Source organism: Coregonus lavaretus (assembly GCF_964263955.1).
Source record: "Coregonus lavaretus genome assembly, chromosome: 18".
NCBI classification, from domain to species: domain Eukaryota; kingdom Metazoa; phylum Chordata; class Actinopteri; order Salmoniformes; family Salmonidae; genus Coregonus; species Coregonus lavaretus.
The window spans coordinates 25,491,399-25,510,456 of record NC_140005.1 but is presented as its reverse complement, the minus strand read 5'-3'; the positions used below and the strand labels follow the sequence as shown (position 1 = coordinate 25,510,456).

General features: G+C 41.8%; 1 protein-coding gene across 1 annotated transcript in view; it reads right to left on the bottom strand.

Moving 5' to 3' along the window:
• Positions 1 to 254: 254 nt before the first annotated feature.
• The window catches only part of LOC311146093 (protein phosphatase 1A), a 32,368-nt gene continuing 13,564 nt past the window's right edge, over positions 255 to 19,058 (bottom strand). The window contains exon 6 of the mRNA XM_084182561.1: positions 255 to 1,114. Coding sequence (XP_084038687.1) covers positions 1,085 to 1,114 — 30 coding nt within the window. The 3' untranslated portion in view covers positions 255 to 1,084. The remainder of the gene's footprint in view (positions 1,115 to 19,058) is intronic.

The window sequence follows — 19,058 nt, the reverse complement described above, 5'->3', positions numbered from 1 at the left end:
CTGGTCTGTCTGTCTTTGTGAGTGTACACAACGAGGACGCTTGACCCCTCGGGTGTCAGTGAAAGGGTGAAAAGTGACCTTTTTCCCCCCAGATACTTACCCACTACGAATACCAATGAGCCTAAGTTAGCATGGGTACCACACCAACCAACCACACACAAAGCAACCACACACCTACAAACCAACCAACCACACACAAACCTACCAACCAAACAACCATCCAACCACACAAGAAGAGATTTCGAGAAAGAGTGTCATCTGCTCACGAGTTTATTAATGTCGCTCTGGACAAGGTGTTGGGCACTAAACATCAAACAGAGAATCACTGAGCGTGTTATATGTGTGGTTCCAAGTCTGAGGAAGCCCTCTTCCTAATCTCTTTTTTTACACTGGCTCAGGACACATGGTCAAGATGTTCTTTACCCAAACACATTGAAATAAACATTACAAGCACTCGTCAAAATACAGTACATCATAAAGAGAGAACCATTTAGACTGTTGGCAAGTCTTGTGGTTTAGAAGCTAGCCTGACATGATAGGGCACTATGTCTGCAACAGCCAAAGGCCTTTGGGTTGCCATGATAATGCTCTTGTATTTAGTGAGCAGATAAAACCTGTAAGAGGCCAGACTCCTGTTGAATAACCACATTCCTATTTAGTCAAACATCCCAGAGATGACATAGAATGTCTTGGCCTTTTCCAAGCTGACGCACTCGTCACACACAGTGGGAAGACAGCAAGAACACAATTTACAATGGGCCATACTCTGACTTGAGGTGAGCACACAAACCCCTGATGATGGTGAAAATCTGCCATTACCACCAGAGGTTGCACCAATTAATCTCAATTCAGGATAGAGCCCTATTGGTTGGAATTATGTTATGTGATCGATTCAGACAGGAGAGGATTCACTGATGGATTCTCAGACTATTCTCAGCCTCTTTGGCAGGAAGGGGGCCGGTGTATTCAAAGTCATAAAATATGTGTGAGAAAATAATAGTTAAAACACTTCAGGATCTGACAATAGACAACAGCAAACACTCAGGGGAAAAGGTGGGTGGAGATCATCGGTTTAGGTCCTGTTTTAGCTGAAACCCCGGAAGAAGAGGATGTCCTGGGGAGGAAAAGGGGAGGATGTAGGTGAAGGATGGAGAAATAGAGAAACTAACAGCATGCAGGGGCATGGATACCAAACATGACTGATTGCATGCTAACAAGAGACGCAAAAACCTAAGAACTGTCTGTATGCAGAGGGACAGAAAATATCCTTCTCAGAGGTACAAAGGAAAAAACGGACTTCCGCATTGCATTCCGAGAATAGAAAACAACCACTGACTGAAGGCCAGAGGCAATTCAAAAATTAAAACAGAGATAAACCCTTCCACCTCACTACAGCACAGTCCACAAACACAAAGCAGAAAGCACAAGCTGACAGACAGACAGACACGGACCATGCTTAGTTAAAACAGGTGCTTCAGTAGTCAGCTACAGAGAAAAAACACTGTCAGCCATGTATTGATCAACACATTTAAATAAGAACAAATAGTACACTTGATCTTGGGGAGGGAAAGGAATGAACAGAACAGCAGGTAGAGCTTGAAATGATGCTGAACACGCAAGGTCAGTTTCCAGTCAAAGGGAATGCTGATGCTATGTGATAGCATATTATTAAAGTTGTAATAAGCAGATGGCTGAATGGTGCAGTTTACATCAAGTAAAAGTATAAATAATAATCATAATAAACTCACTAAATCTGATACAATAGGCAAGCATGAAGTTGGAACTAAGGACCAGGCTTTGTACAAGGCAGGAAAAAGCTGTGAACTCTGAAAGAACACAGGAGATGTGACAAGAAGAGAGTTTCCATGCTCCATCACATAATGAATCCCTGACGCAACTCGACTGTCATGCTTTATCAAAACAAGGGGGATCCTAATAATGGATTTATTTCCCTGCAGTGATATTTGTAGGGGGAAGGGAGGGAGGGAGGCTGGGGGGGTCACATATCAAAATTTCAAGCTGACATAAATCAATCAGTCCCATAACTGGACAAAAACAACAGTGGTGACCTGTGGGCCATATCTGACATTAATACTAAACCTTCCAGTCAGTGTGGAGGAATGACAGGACACAATTTGGTGGGAGAGAGAGAGAGAGAATGCTGATACGGGGCCTAACGAGGAAAGGTGCTGATGCTAATGAGTGCATCCGTGAGCCCTTAATGAGGCCGTCTCGTTTGGTGTCCTAATTTACAGTGATCCGCGTCTCAGGGGTGCAGGATAATGAGCTGGGCTGGGATTCCCAGGGCAGGGGGTTGTGTAACCCACCTCACAAGTGGGACACAAACTCCCACAATGCCTGTGTGTATGTGTGAGAGAAAGCGTGATAGAAAAAACGGGAGGGGGAGAGAGAGAGAGAGAGAGAGAGAGAGAGTATGTGAGAGAGATACAGTGTGTATGTCTGTGGGAGGGGGAAAGGGCGAGAGAGGAGGAGGGGAGAGAACAGCTAGATGTCATCCCTGCCTGATACGCTTGTTTGTACACTCCCATCATTGAATCGCTGTGACCAAGTGAGAAAAGCTTGGCTCTCTGTGACAAACTGACCTCGGGCAACAAGTACACTCACGGATAGAGGAAACGGAGAGAGGTAGACCGAGCAAGATGAGAGAGAGGTTTATAGGTGAACAAGACAAAAAGGAGATGAAAAGCCATGCAGTCGTCAAAAAGGTTGAATGTTGATTCACAGCAATATTTTCATTAAGTGTTGTTGGCTTTGAACTTGGTTGACTGCATTTCTAGGAGCTACTGTATGGCCAACTTCAATCATTATCAATGAGCTAAGGTCAGCATGTCTACCTGCCCATGAACACGCTATATACCATCCAGGAGAAATGGTTATCCTCTAAAGGGATGGCATTCAGTTTCAGGTCTTTCTTACTTGGCTACTCAGAGAAAATATGTTCCAAAGCTAACTAACAATTACAGGAATCAGTGACCTCAGTTCATAAAAACCAAATGCAGAGTATGCATTGAGCCCTGCCGCCCCCGCCTCTTTCTGCTGTGTCTGCATTAGTCAGGCTCAAATGGGTTCCTGACATGAGAAACAGAGCATGACATGCGCTAAACAATGCCAGGCGGATGACAGGCCAGCTCCATTTGATGGTCGCTGCTGATGCGGACGCTTTTTGAAGTGGAGAAATATCAGGGCAGCTTGAATCAGTATGAGACGCAGGTGGCCTCGGATCTAATGAGTCAGCCACATTACACACATCTCAAAATGCAAATAGAAAAGAACTACAGGAAATGTAACATTCATATATTCACCCAATGGTGAGTTATGGTCTCGTCTGGAATTTAAGCAAAAGCTAAAATATGGGACAAAGTACTTGACATGGTCTTTGAGAACTGTGTCATCAAATAATTCAGACACCACTCTGAAAACACTGATCAATAACTTTAGTGGAATGTCTGCTCACTGTCCACTACTGTTTTGTCAGTGAGAATGTGTGGTTCCACACAACTCTAATTGACACAGTTAATAACACTGCCCCCCTCTGGCTGGCTGGATGCAGATCTACCAGTAACTGTGACATTGGTCATTCCTCCAGTCACATTCACAGATCTGAAAAGGAGAAGGGGACGGAAGAAAAACTACCTTTATCTAATTTAAATTCCAGAAATGGAGATGTCTATAAATGGCTAAGTACAGTGCCATTTACAGATGATATATAGGATCGTTAAAGAAACAGATGATGAATTGCATCACAACAAATCTTTGATATAAATTATTCATTAATTTACGGTATTATGTTACTTTGAATCGGATACACTTACTCTATTCTTCTCAAAACAAACCGGACTATATAAAAGTACATGCTTTACATTTAAATTATGTATTGACTAAATCAGGGCTAAATGAGCATGGCTCTGCTCCCCTCCCCCAACCAGACCATTCAGGGGATCATAACAATCCAAATTATACCTGATCTATCAACGGCTTGGCACTGAGCACCGTTTGAACGTTTGACCTTTTAACACGGCTCATGACATTATGTTGACATTTAAAGTAATCCCTCCCACGGTTCCTAATCTCAGTCGCCGTGGATGGCCCTGGACCATCCCCTGAGCTGCAACTACACCACGGATGCAGGCAGGCAGACACAGACGAGCAATATCCATGGCAGGGCCAATGCGTCCATGCTAAGCTAGAGTCCACATGTGCAACCACACTTGGGTTATGGGACAAATGCAAACATACATGCAGGCATGGGAATCAATGTTCATGTGTATTATCGGTGTATAATATGAAATGTGTTAATTGTTGTGTAAAAGAGAGGGATATTGCACCCTACCTGCTCAACCTAATTTGAGCTATAGTGCCTTCAGAAATTATTCACACCCCTTGACCTTTTCCACGTTGTTGTGTTGCAGCCTGAATTTAAAATAGATTAAATTGAGATTTTGTGTCACTGGCCTACACACAATACCCCATAATGTCAAAGTGGAATTATGTTGAGACATTTTTACAAATTAATTAAAAATGAAAAGCTGAAATGTCTTCAGTCAATAAGTATTCAACCCCTTTGTTATGGCAAGCCAAAATAAGTTCAGGAGTATACATTTGCTTAACAAGTCACATAATAAGTTGCATGGACTCACTGTGTGCAATAAGTGTTTAACATGATTTTTGAATGACTACCTCATCTCTGTACTCCACACATACAATTATCTGTAAGGTCCCTCAGTCGAACATTAAATTGCAAACACAGATTCAACCACAAAGACCAGAGAGATTTTCCAATGCCTCGCAAAGGGCACCTATTGGTAGATAAAAAATAAATTAAATAAAGCAGACATTGAATATCCCTTTGAGCATGGTGACTTAAATTACACTTTGGATGGTGTATTAATACATCCATTCACTACAAAAATACAGACGTCCTTCCTAACTCAGTTGCCGGAGAGGATGGAAACTGCTTAGGGATTTCACCATGAGACCAATGGTGACTTTAAAACAATTACAGATTTGAATGGCTGTGATAGAAAACTGAGGATTGATCAACATTTTACATTTACATTTTAGTCATTTAGCAGACGCTCTTATCCAGAGCGACTTACAGTTTGTGAGTGCATAATTATTTTATTTTTTCATACTGGCCCCCGTGGGAAACGAACCCACAACCCTGGCGTTGCAAGCGCCATGCTCTACCAAGTGAGCTACACGGGGCCACAACATTGTCGTTTCTGCAAAAATGTGGCAAAGAATTTAACTATGTCCTGAATACGAAGCGTTATGTTTGGGGCAAATCCAACACATCATCGAGTACAACTCTTTATATTTTCAAGCATGGTGTAGGCTACATCATGTTAGGAGTATGCTTGTCATCGGCAAGAGAGTTTTTTTTTTGGATAAAAAGAACCAGAACAGAGATACATAAGCACAGGCAAAATCCTAGAGGAAAACCTGGTTCAGTCTGCTTTCCAACAGACACTGGGAGACAAATTCACCTTTCAGAAGGACAATAACCTAAAACACAAGGCCAAATATACGCTGGAGTTGCTTACCAAGACAACATTGAATGTTCCCGAGTGGCCTAGTTACAGTTCTAACTTAAATCGGCTAGAAAATCTATGGCAAGACTTGAAAATGGCTGTCTAGCAATGATCAACAACCAACTTGACAGAGCTTGAAGAAAGATTCACAACTGTAATTGCTGCCAAAGGTGATTCTAACAAGTAATGACTCAGGGGTGTGAATACTTATGTAAATTAGATATTTCTGTATTTCATTAAATACATTTGCAACAATTTCTAAAAACATGTTTTCACTGTCATTTTGTGGTATTGTGTGTAGATGTGGTCCTCTGTAGCTCAGCTGGTAGAGCACGGCGCTCGTAACGCCAAGGTAGTGGGTTCGATCCCCGGGACCACCCATACACAAAAATGTATGCACGCATGACTGTAAGTCGCTTTGGATAAAAGCATCTGCTAAATGGCATATTAATTAATTATTAATAGATGCGTGATATTTTTTGTAATTTAATCCATTTTGATTTCAGGATGTAACAACAAAATGTGGAATAAGTCAAGGGTTATGAATACCACATAATGTATGTGAATACATACATTATGTGAATGCGTAGCACTGAATAAAAGCAGCAATAAACCCTACAATTCATCACCAGTCTACTGTATTACACACTACTACAACATCCGCCACAACAGGGTAAAACACTCCACAAAGCTGGCAGTGCTACAATTACACCCATATGGCATTGACTCCACTCCTCTGTTGTCCATGCATGACTGCTGCATTCAGCAGCACAGTCCAAAAGTAGTGCTGCAGTATAATCAGTTAACAAAAAGGTCAGATCGGTTGGCTACAATCAATTACAGTTAGAATTGATCTTTTAGAGCAGCCATTCTCAACAGGCGGATGGACAGCAGGCCGGATCCGGACATAGAAGGGGGTCAATACAGACTGCGGGTCCCGACCTCCCAAAAAATATTAATTCTTTATTTTAAAAATTTGGTTGGGATTCGACTCCTGGTATCATATGAACACATGCACATAAGACATGGAAGTTGTAGAATTGCAATGAAATGTGCTTTATAATTGCTACATTTTTCCTTCGCTCCATGGCATAATGTGTAGAATTAAAGGAAATAAGATTTAAAACTGCAATTTTTTCTCTCTGCCAACATGACGGGTGTGAACAGTTTAAACAGTTTGGGGGTTGAATTGGTTGCGAGGTGGAGGTTTGTTACTATACCGATAAATGACTATATTCATCCGGAGACCTTTGCCACCTAGAAAATGTGTGTGACCGGACCTTATCAAATAGTATTTAAGTACCCCTGTTTTAGAGACCACCTTTATTCCAAACCAAGGGGTGGGGGGGGGGCAAATATATTAACACTAATTCACAATCTGGAAGCCTTTACAAATGACTGGTAAGAACATCACTTCATCTAGATAGCATGATAAAACATGGCCTCGTCATACACTATCAAAAGTTATTGGAATGGATGTACTTTTTGTATCGCAAAAACATGAATCAGTACTTAAGTGTGTTGGTGGGTCTTACATTGGTCTTTTATGAAGGAACCGATCAGGTCTGACATCGAGTTTTAAATTATTCTATATACATTTTTTAATGTGACAATTAATTGAACAGATCAAGAGATGAAATGAGAAGAGCTATGCAAGGTAACAACCCATTTATTTAGTGATACATTCTGCAAACTATACATTTTATTTCAAACTTCAAAGGCTAACAAAATGAAAGAAATAAGGAAGGAAAGGCGCTGAGGAGATTCAGGGAAAGAGGAGAAAAAACACATTCATAAGCAAGGAATGCAATTTGTTCAATCGACTTAACACAAATAGCACAATTTAGTTCAGGGAACAAAGCTTTAACATTTTCTTTTCTGTCTTTCCTTTGGAGCAAGAACATAATACAAAATATACAGTTATTGAACTTTGCAAAGTCAATCACAGAGGCCTCTGAGAAGCAGTTGAATCAACATAGACAATACTTATCTACAGCAGTCTAAAGCCATTCTTGAATGTATTCATAAATATAGCAGACATGAATGTATGTACGCACATTTCTAATGCTTACAAGGTTACCCAATTATTAAACACTTGCATTTTCTTAAAGTATTACATCATCTGCAGGAGATAGCAATTAAATAAGCTTTCAAGATTCAACAAGGTGACATGAAAAAAAAGTATACAAACCAGAAATGGTTGAAAAGGTGTACCATGTGACTACCAACATAGTATGCCACTTTGTAGAGAAGGACCCTAACTAGGAAACACTTTATTTGATTTATTTCTCGGTTACAAGAAAGTAATGTCAGCATCTCTCCTTGAAGTGTTCCAATGAACAAGTACTTTAGGGATACAGTTAGATTGGGTAAGGCAAATTGGTGAGCTTATTAGTGAGCTGAAAAGGTCAGCAACATGTGGTTCAGGTCCCCTGTTTAAGGGGACACAACCCACCACTGCTAAGGGTCACACAGTAACGTCACAACAATATGGACAATATCGGCGCGAGCATTAAAATCTATTTTACTCCAGCCAGGTATACCTCTGAACTGTACAGAACTAGTTCCTGGTGAGCAAAGGGACAACCTGTAAATAGCTTTATAGTTTTTTCTAGAATAACAATTATTTTTTGTGAAAAAGCTGATTAGATACAGACAATCAGTGCATATTTAACCATTGTCATTAATTACACCAAATACCTCTCACACATCTTACATTTCTAGAACCCTGAACATTGTTACAATTCTAGATCTCTGAAATAGTTGAATATCACAAAAGGGAAACAAGTTGGTGAAATTACACAAGCAAGGGTTTGAGGGCATTATTTTTCATATAAGGTCAATGATTTGACTAGTTAATAAAATAAGCTAGCATTTGCAGTGGATACCTTATAGATATCAATATTTCAAATTTGCACATTTCAGTCAAATACATTAACATGGGTTTGCCCGACTCCATGACAACTCAGTCTGACATTCCACAGATTCTGACAGTCAGAACAACCAAAGTGTCTGATGGCTGCTTTCAAAGCCAAACTACAGAGAGGGGGTCTAGAACAACATTTTACATTTACATTTTAGTCATTTAGCAGACGCTCTTATCCAGAGCGACTTACAGTTAGTGAGTGCATACATTTTTCATACTGGCCCCCCGCGGGAATCGAACCCACAACCCTGGCGTTGCAAGCGCCATGCTCTACCAACTGAGCAACAGGACGCCTATAAACAACCAATACTAGACAAATAGGTTTTCTATCAACTTATGAGGTATTGTAGTTCTGTAAAAATTATTTCACCCCTTTTTCGTGGTATCCAATTGGTAGTTACAGTCTTGTCCCACCGCTGCAACTCCCCTATGGACTCGGTAGAGGCGAAGGTCGAGAGCCGTGCGTCCTCCGAAACACAACCCACTCCGAAACACAACCCAGCCGAGCCGCACTGCTTCTTGACACAATGCCCGCTTGTGTCGGAGGATACACCATTCACCTGGCGCCTGGCCCGTCACGTGTTGCTAGTGCGCGACGGCACAAGAACACCCCTGCCGGACAAACCTTCCCCTAACCTGGACGACGCTGGGCCAATTGTGCGCCGCCCCATGGGTCTCCCGGTCGTGGCCGGCTGCAACAGAGCCTGGACTTAAACCAGGATCTCTAGTGGCACAGCTAGCACTGCGATGCAGTGCCTTAGACCACTGCGCCACTCGGAAGGCCCGAGGTACTGCAGTTTTATGGTAAATAAGAAAAAGAAGACATTTACCGCTTAGTAATTGCTACGCTTTTGAACAATTAAATCAGTCTTGTATAGTACCAGACGGGTCAAATTGATCAAAAGTCAAATATTGATTAGGAAAAAACAAATACACCCTAAACCAGCATTCATTTAGAGCCATATCCTATTTAAAATGGGAAGCGAAGTAAAATTTACATAAAGGTTAAAGCATGGTGTATGGATCTAAGATCAGGATATGGCGCCTGGAGTTAGCAAAAAGTGCCTTCAGAAAATTATTCATACCCCTTGACTTATTCCATTCTTATTTTGTTGTGTTAGAGCATGAATTCAAAATGAATAAAAAAAAAAAAAATCCTTACCCATCTACACATAATGACAGTGAAAACACTGACATTTTAGCACATTTATTGAAAACGAAATACAGAAATCTAATTTACATAAGTATTCACACCCCTTTGTTATGACACTCCAAATTGAGCTCAGGTGCATCCAATTTCCTTTGATCATCCTTGATACATTACTACAACTTGATTGGAGTCCACTTGTGGCCAATTCAATTGTTTGGACATGATTTAGAAAGAAACACACCTGTCTATATAAGGTCCCACAGTTGACAGTGCACGTCAGAGCAAAAACTATACCATGAAGACCAAGGAACTGTCCGTAGATCTCCGAGATAGAATTGTGATGAGGAATATATTTGGGTAAGGGTATAAAACAATTTCTAGAGTCCTGAAAGTTTCCAAGAGCACAGTGGTCTCGACCGTTGGGAAATTGAAAAAATATGGAACTACCCAGACTCTGCCTGGAGCTGACCATCTGACCAAACTGAGCAACCGGGCAAGAAGGACCTTAATTAGGGAGGTGACCAAGAACCCAATGACCACTGAGAGAACTACAAAGTTCCTTGGCTGAGATGGGAGAACCTGCCAGAAGGATAACTGTCTCTATAGCACTTCACCAATCTGGGCTTTATGGGAGAATGGCCAGACGGAAGCCACTCTTGAGAAAGGGGCACATGACAGCACACCTGGAGCTTGCAAAAAGGCACGTGAAAGACTCAAAGCATAAGGCAAAATAATCTGTGGTCTGATGAGACAAAAATTGAACTCTTTGGCCTGAATGCAAAGCTCTATGTCTGGAGAAAACCAGGCACAGCTCAGTGGCAGGGACTGGGAGACTGGTAAGGATAGAGGGAAAATTGAATAGAGCCAAATACAGGCAAATCCTTGATGAGAACCTGCTTCAGAGTGCAAATTACCTTAGACTGAGGCAAAGATTTACGTTCCAAAAGGACAATGACCTCAAGCATACAGCCAAAGCAACGCTGGAATGGCTTCAGAACAAGAATGTGCAAGTCCTTGAGTGTCCCAGCCAAAGCCCAGACTTGAATCCCATTAAATCTGTGGAAAGACTTGAAGATTTCTGTTCACCACCGCTCCCCATCTAACTTAAGGGCTTGAGAAAATATGCAAGGAAGAAAATCCAGATGTGCAAAGCTGATACAGACATACCCAAAATGACTCAAAGCTGTAAATCGCCGCCAAAGGTGCTTCTCCAAAAGTATTGACCCAGGGGTGTGACTACTTATGTAAATGAAAGGGTATTGTGTGTAGATGGGTGAGGACAGAAACAAAACAATTTAATCAATTTTGTATTCAGGCTGTAACAACCATGTGGAATAAGTCAAGGGGTATGAATACTTTCTGAAGGCACTGTACATACGTTCCTTATAAGGCTCACATAATAATTACATGCCATGTTCATGTAAGGCCCCATCTCTAACACCTTAGTCACTATGCAAGTCCTACCGTATATATGCAAGAAGTCCGCATTAAAACTGGTGTGTCGACAACAGAACGCTAACCTACTTTCCAAAACTCTTTAAACAAAAGCACTGCAGCACAAAATCAGTGTCAAGCTGTAAAGATGAAAGAAACATTTGCAGCTAAAGATCAAAGTAATGCATTTCTGAAATACAATTTATTTATTTCCAGTCCAGCCTTATAAAAACATTGACAGTAAATGAGTAACCTGCAAGTTTAAAACAGGCTAAGACAGATTTTCCTTGATGACTTCATTTAGGTACTTATAAATGAAAAATTATATACAGTGGGGAAAAAAGTATTTAGTAAGCCACCAATTGTGCAAGTTCTCCCACTTAAAAAGATGAGAGAGGCCTGTAATCATAGGTACACGTCAACTATGACAGACAAAATTCGATTTTTTTTCTCCAGAAAATCACATTGTAGGATTTTTAATGAATTTATTTGCAAATTCTGGTGGAAAATAAGTATTTGGTCACCTACAAACAAGCAAGATTTCTGGCTCTCACAGACCTGTAACTTCTTCTTTAAGAGGCTCCTCTGTCCTGCACTCGTTACCTGTATTAATGGCACCTGTTTGAACTTGTTATCAGTATAAAAGACACCTGTCCACAACCTCAAACAGTCACACTCCAAACTCCACTATGGCCAAGACCAAAGAGCTGTCAAAGGACACCAGAAACAAAATTGTAGACCTGCACCAGGCTGGGAAGACTGAATCCGCAATAGGTAAGCAGCTTGGTTTGAAGAAATCAACTGTGGGAGCAATTATTAGGAAATGGAAGACATACAAGACCACTGATAATCTCCCTCGATCTGGGGCTCCACGCAAGATCTCACCCTGTGGGGTCAAAATTATCACAAGAACGGTGAGCAAAAATCCCAGAACCACACGGGGGGACCTAGTGAATGACCTGCAGAGAGCTGGGACCAAAGTATCAGTAACACACTACGCCGCCAGGGACTCAAATCCTGCAGTGCCAGACGTGTCCCCCTGCTTAAGCCAGTACATGTCCAGGCCCGTCTGAAGTTTGCTAGAATGCATTTGGATGATCCAGAAGAGGATTGGGAGAATGTCATATGGTCAGATGAAACCAAAATTGAACTTTTTGGTAAAAACTCAACTCGTCGTGTTTGGAGGACAAAGAATGCTGAGTTGCATCCAAAGAACACCATACCTACTGTGAAGCATGGGGGTGGAAACATCATGCTTTGGGGCTGTTTTTCTGCAAAGGGACCAGGACGACAGATCCGTGTAAAGGAAAGAATGAATGGAGCCATGTATCGTGAGATTTTGAGTGAAAACCTCCTTCCATCAGCAAGGGCATTGAAGATGAAACGTGGCTGGGTCTTTCAGCATGACAATGATCCCAAACACACCACCCGGGCAACGAAGGAGTGGCTTCGTAAGAAGCATTTCAAGGTCCTGGAGTGGCCTAGCCAGTCTCCAGATCTCAACCCCAAAGAAAATCTTTGGAGGGAGTTGAAAGTCCGTGTTGCCCAGCGACAGCCCCAAAACATCACTGCTCTAGAGGAGATCTGCATGAAGGAATGGGCCAAAATACCAGCAACAGTGTGTGAAAACCTTGTGAAGACTTACAGAAAACGTTTGACCTGTGTCATTGCCAACAAAGGGTATATAACAAAGTATTGAGAAACTTTTGTTATTGACAAAATACTTATTTTCCACCATAATTTGCAAATAAATTCATTAAAAATCCTACAATGTGATTTTCTGGATTTTTTTACAATTACAGGCCTCTCTCATCTTTTTAAGTGGGAGAACTTGCACAATTGGTGGCTGACTAAATACTTTTTTTCCCCACTGTACATACTGCAGTTGTTCTGTAGAAAATACTTTAGAGTATAAGGACAACACATGTACAGAATGTTTGCACTCCTCAAGGGAAGATCCTAAACAACTATTCAGGCGCTAAAACAGCTTGGGCTTGTGTGTTACAGTTGACGACTGTGCTCCTAAAACTTGGCTCCCTTTACACAAAACAACAGAGGGGAAATAAAACTTTTTTAAACGTTTACCAATCTAACCATATTTCTTTCTCATTTATAAAAAGTGACTTGGGTACCTGTAACAGTTTAATTGAATGGGTATATTACAATCTCAACAATACCTACATAAATCACTTCACTTCATTTGATTCATTCAGTCACTTAGATGTTTTTTCTAAGTTAGCAAATGCTTTGTAATAATTAAGAAGGCATTGTTTGACTTATGTATACAATTTAACAATAAGTGTTTGTGTGCTTGACATTTCAGCAGTTTAAGGCTACATCAACTGTCCGTATATCAAGTTCACAACAAAAAAGAACCTGGGTCCAAGTCACTCTTTAATGGACAAACATCTTTCAGCATTAATCTGAGACATACACTACCAGTCAAAAGTTCGGACACACCTACTCATTCAAGGGTTTTAATTTTTACATTGTAGAATAATAGTGAAGACATCAAAACTATGAAATAACACATATGGAATCATGTAGTAACCAAAAAAGTGTTAAACAAATCAAAACATATTTTATATTTGAGATTCTTCAAATAGCCACCCTTTGCCATGATGACAGCTTTGCACACTCTTGTCATTCTCTCAACCCGCTTCATGAGTCACCTGGAATGCATTTCAATGAACAGGTGTGCCTTGTTAAAAGTTAATTTGTGGAATTTATTTATTCCTTAATGCGTTTGAGCCAATCAGTTGTGTTGTGACAGGGTAGGGGGGGTATACAAAAGATAGCCCTATTTGGTAAAAGACCAAGTCCATATTATGGCAAGAACAGCTCAAATAAGCAAAGAGAAACGACAGTCCATCATTACTTTAAGACGTGAAGGTCAGTCAATACGGAACATTAAGAACTTTGAAAGTTTCTTCAAGTGCAGTGGCAAAAACCATCAAGCGCTATGATGAAACTGGCTCTCATGAGGACCGCCACAGGAATGGAAGACCCCGAGTTACCTCTGCTGCAGAGGATAAGTTCATTAGAGTTACAAGCTTCAGTAATTGCAGCCCAAATAAATGCTTCACAGAGTTCAAGTCACAGACACATCTCAACATCAACTGTTCAGAGGGGACTGTGGGAATCAGGCTTTCATGGTTGAATTGCTGCAAAGAAACCACTACTAAAGGACACCAATAATAAGAAGAGACTTGCTTGGGCCAAAAAACACGAGCAATGGACATTAGACCATTGGAAATGTGTCCTTTGGTCTGGAGTCCAAATTTGAGATTTTTGGTTCCAACTGCCGTGTCTTTGTGAGACACGGTGTGGGTGAACGGATGATCTCCGCATGTGTATTTCCCAACGTAAATCATGGAGGAGGTGGTGTTATGGTGTGGGGGTGCTTTGCTGGTGACACTGTCTGTGATTTATTTAGAATTTAAGGCACACTTAACCAGCATGGCTACCACAGCACACTGCAGCGATACGCCAACCCATCTGGTTTGGGCTTAGTGGGACTATCATTTGTTTTTCAACAGGACAATGACCCAACACACCTCAAGGCTGTGTAAGGGCTATTTTACAAAGAAGGAGAGTGATGGAGTGCTGCATCAGATGATCTGGCCTCCACAATCCACCAACCTCAACGAAATTGAGATGGTTTGGGATGAGTCGGACCGCAGAGTGAAGGAAAAGCAGCCAACAAGCGCTCAGCATATGTGGGAACTCCTTCAAGACTGTTGGAAAAGCATTCCAGGTGAAGCTGGTTGAGAGAATGCCAAGAGTGTGCAAAGCTGTCATCAAGGCAAAGGGTGGCTATTTGAAGAATCTCAAATATAAAATATATTTTGATTTGTTTAACACTTTTTTGGTTACTACATGATTCCATATGTGTTATTTCATAGTTTTGATGTCTTTTCTATTATTCTAAAATGTAGAAATTTGTAAAAATAAAGAAAAACCTTTGAACGAGTAGGTGTGTCCAAACCATTGACTGGTACTGTATGTATGTATGTATGTATGTATGTATGTATGCATGCATGTATGTATGTATGTATGTATGTACGTACATACAGTGAGGGAAAAAAGTATTTGATCCCCTACTGATTTTGTACATTTGCTCACTGACAAAGAAATGATCAGTCTATCATTTTAATGGTAGGTTTATTTGAACAGTGAGACAGAATAACAACAACAAAATCCAGAAAAACGCATGTCAAAAATGTTATAAATTGCATTTTAATGAGGGAAATAAGTATTTGACCCCCTCTCAATCAGAAAGATTTCTGGCTCCCAGGTGTCTTTTATACAGGTAACGAGCTGAGATTAAGTGTGTGCTCCTAAATTCAGCTCGTTACCTGTATAAAAGACACCTGTCCACAGAAGCAATCAATCAATCAGATTCCAAACTCTCCACCAAGACCAAAGAGCTCCCCAAGGATGTCAGGGACAAGATTGTAGACCTACACAAGGCTGGAATGGGCTACAAGACCATCGTCAAGCAGCTTGGTGAGAAGGTGACAACAGCTGGTGCGATTATTCGCAAATGGAAGAAACACAAAAGCACTGTCAATCTCCCTCGGCCTGGGGCTCCATGCAAGATCTCACCTTGTGGAGTTGCAATGATCATGAGAACGGTGAGGAATCAGCCCAGAACTACACGGGAGGATCTTGTCAATGATCTCAAGGCAGCTGGGACCATAGTCACCAAGAAAACAATTGGTAACACATTACGTCGTGAAGGACTGAAATCCTGCAGCGCCCGCAAGGTCCCCCTGCTCAAGAAAGCACATATACATGCCCGTCTGAAGTTTGCCAATGAACATCTGAATGATTCAGAGGAGAACTGGGTGAAAGTGTTGTGGTCAGATGAGACCAAAATGGAGCTCTTTGGCATCAACTCAACTCGCCGTGTTTGGAGGAGGAGGAATGCTGCCTATGACCCCAAGAACACCATCCCCACCGTCAAACATTATGCTTTGGGGGTGTTTTTCTGCTAATGGGACAGGACAGCTTCACCGCATCAAAGGGACGATGGACGGGGCCATGTACCGTCAAATCTTGGGTGAGAACCTCCTTCCCTCAGCCAGGGCATTGAAAATGGGTCGTGGATGGGTATTCCAGCATGACAATGACCCAAAACACACGGCTAAGGCAACAAAGGAGTGGCTCAAGAAGAAGGACATTAAGGTCCTGGAGTGGCCTAGCCAGTCTCCAGACCTTAATCCCATAGAAAATCTGTGTAGGGAGCTGAAGGTTCGAGTTGCCAAACGTCAGCCTCGAAATCTTAATGACTTGGAGAAGATCTGTAAAGAGGAGTGGAACAAAATCCCTCCTGAGATGTGTGCAAACCTGGTGGCCAACTACAAGAAACGTCTGACCTCTGTGATTGCCAACAAGGGTTTTGCCACCAAGTACTAAGTCATGTTTTGCAGAGGGGTCAAATACTTATTTCCCTCATTAAAATGCAAATCAATTCATAACATTTATGACATGCGTTTTTCTGGATTTTTTTGTTGTTATTCTGTCTCTCACTGTTCAAATAAACCTACCATTAAAATTATAGACTGATCATGTCTTTGTCAGTGGGCAAACGTACAAAATCAGCAGGGGATCAAATACTTTTCCCTCACTGTATGTATGTATTTACATTTTAGTCATTTAGAAGATGCTCTTATCCAGAGCGACTTACAGTTAGTTAGTGAGTGCATACATGCATGTCTGTATACACACACATATATATACACACACACACGTATATATACATACAGTGGGGAGAACAAGTATTTGATAACCTGCAAAATCGGCAGCGTTTCCTACTTACAAAGCATGTAGAGGTCTGTAATTTTTATCATAGGTACACTTCAACTGTGAGAGACGGAATCTAAAACAAAATTCCAGAAAATCACATTGTATGATTTTTAAGTAATTAATTTGCATTTTATTGCATGACATGAGTATTTGATACATCAGAAAAGCAGAACTTAATATTTGGTACAGAAACCTTTGTTTGCAATTACAGAGATCATACGTTTCCTGTAGGTCTTGACCAGGTTTGCACACACTGCAGCAGGGATTTTGGCCCACTCCTCCATACAAACCTTCTCCAGATCCTTCAGGTTTCGGGGCTGTCGCTGGGCAATACGGACTTTCAGCTCCCTCCAAAGATTTTCTATTGGGTTCAGGTCTGGAGACACTCCAGGACCACTCCAGGACCTTGAGATGATTCTTACGGAGCCACTCCTTAGTTGCCCTGGCTGTGTGTTTCGGGTCGTTGTCATGCTGGAAGACCCAGCCACGACCCATCTTCAATGCTCTTACTGAGGGAAGGAGGTTGTTGGCCAAGATCTCGCGATACATGGCCCCATCCATCCATCCTCTCCTCAATACGGTGCAGTCGTCCTGTCCCCTTTGCAGAAAAGTATCCCCAAAGAATGATGTTTCCACCTCCATGCTTCACGGTTGGGATGGTGTTCTTGGGGTTGTACTCATCCTTCTTCTTCCTCCAAACATGGCAAGTGGAGTTTAGACCAAAAAGCTCTATTTTTGTCTCATCAGACCACATGACCTTCTCCCATTCCTCCTCTGGATCATCCAGATGGTCATTGGCAAACTTCAGACGGGCCTGGACATGCGCTGGCTTGAGCAGGGGGACCTTGCGTGCGCTGCAGGATTTTAATCCATGACGGCGTAGTGTGTTACTAATGGTTTTCTTTGAGACTGTGGTCCCAGCTCTCTTCAGGTCATTGACCAGGTCCTGCCGTGTAGTTCTGGGCTGATCCCTCACCTTCCTCATGATCATTGATGCCCCACGAGGTGAGATCTTGCATGGAGCCCCAGACCGAGGGTGATTGACCGTCATCTTGAACTTCTTCCATTTTCTAACAATTGTGCCAACAGTTGTTGCCTTCTCACCAAGCTGCTTGCCTATTGTCCTGTAGCCCATCCCAGCCTTGTGCAGGTCTACAATTTTATCCCTGATGTCCTTACACAGCTCTCTGGTCTTGGCCATTGTGGAGAGGTTGGAGTCTGTTTGATTGAGTGTGTGGACAGGTGTCTTTTATACAGGTAATGAGTTCAAACAGGTGCAGTTAATACAGGTAATGAGTGGAGAACAGGAGGGCTTCTTAAAGAAAAACTAACAGGTCTGTGAGAGCCGGAATTCTTACTGGTTGGTAGGTGATCAAATACCTATGTCATGCAATAAAATGCAAATTAATTACTTAAAAATCATACAATGTGATTTTCTGGATTTTTGATTCCGTCTCTCACAGTTGAAGTGTACCTATGATAAAAATTACAGACCTCTACATGCTTTGTAAGTAGGAAAACCTGCAAAATCGGCAGTGTATCAAATACTTGTTCTCCCCACTGTATATACACACACATACATACACTCAGCAAAAAAAGAAACGTCCTCTCACTGTCAACTGTGTTTATTTTCAGCAAACTTAACATGTGTAAATATTTCTATGAACATAACAAGATTCAACAACAGACAAACTGAACATGTTCCACAGACATGTGACTAACAGAAATTGAATAATGTTTCCCTGAACAAAGGGGGGGGGGGGCGGGGGGTCAAAATCAAAAGTAACAGTCAGTATCTGGTGTGGCCACCAGCTGCATTAAGTACTGCAGCGCATCTCCTCCTCATGGACTGCACCAGATTTGCCAGTTCTTGCTGTGAGATGTTACCCCACTCTTCCACCAAGGCACCTGCAACTTCCCTGACATTTCTGGGGGGGAATGGCCCTAGCCCTCACCCTCCGATCCAACAGGTCCCGGACGTGCTCAATGGGATTGAGATCCGGGCTCTTCGCTGGCCATGGCAGAACACTGACATTCCTGTCTTGCAGGAAATCACGCACAGAACGAGCAGTATGGCTGGTGGCATTGTGATGCTGGATGGTGATGTCAGGATGAGTCTGCAGGAAGGGTACCACATGAGGGAGGAGGATGTCTTCTCCGTAACGCACAGCGATTGCCTGCAATG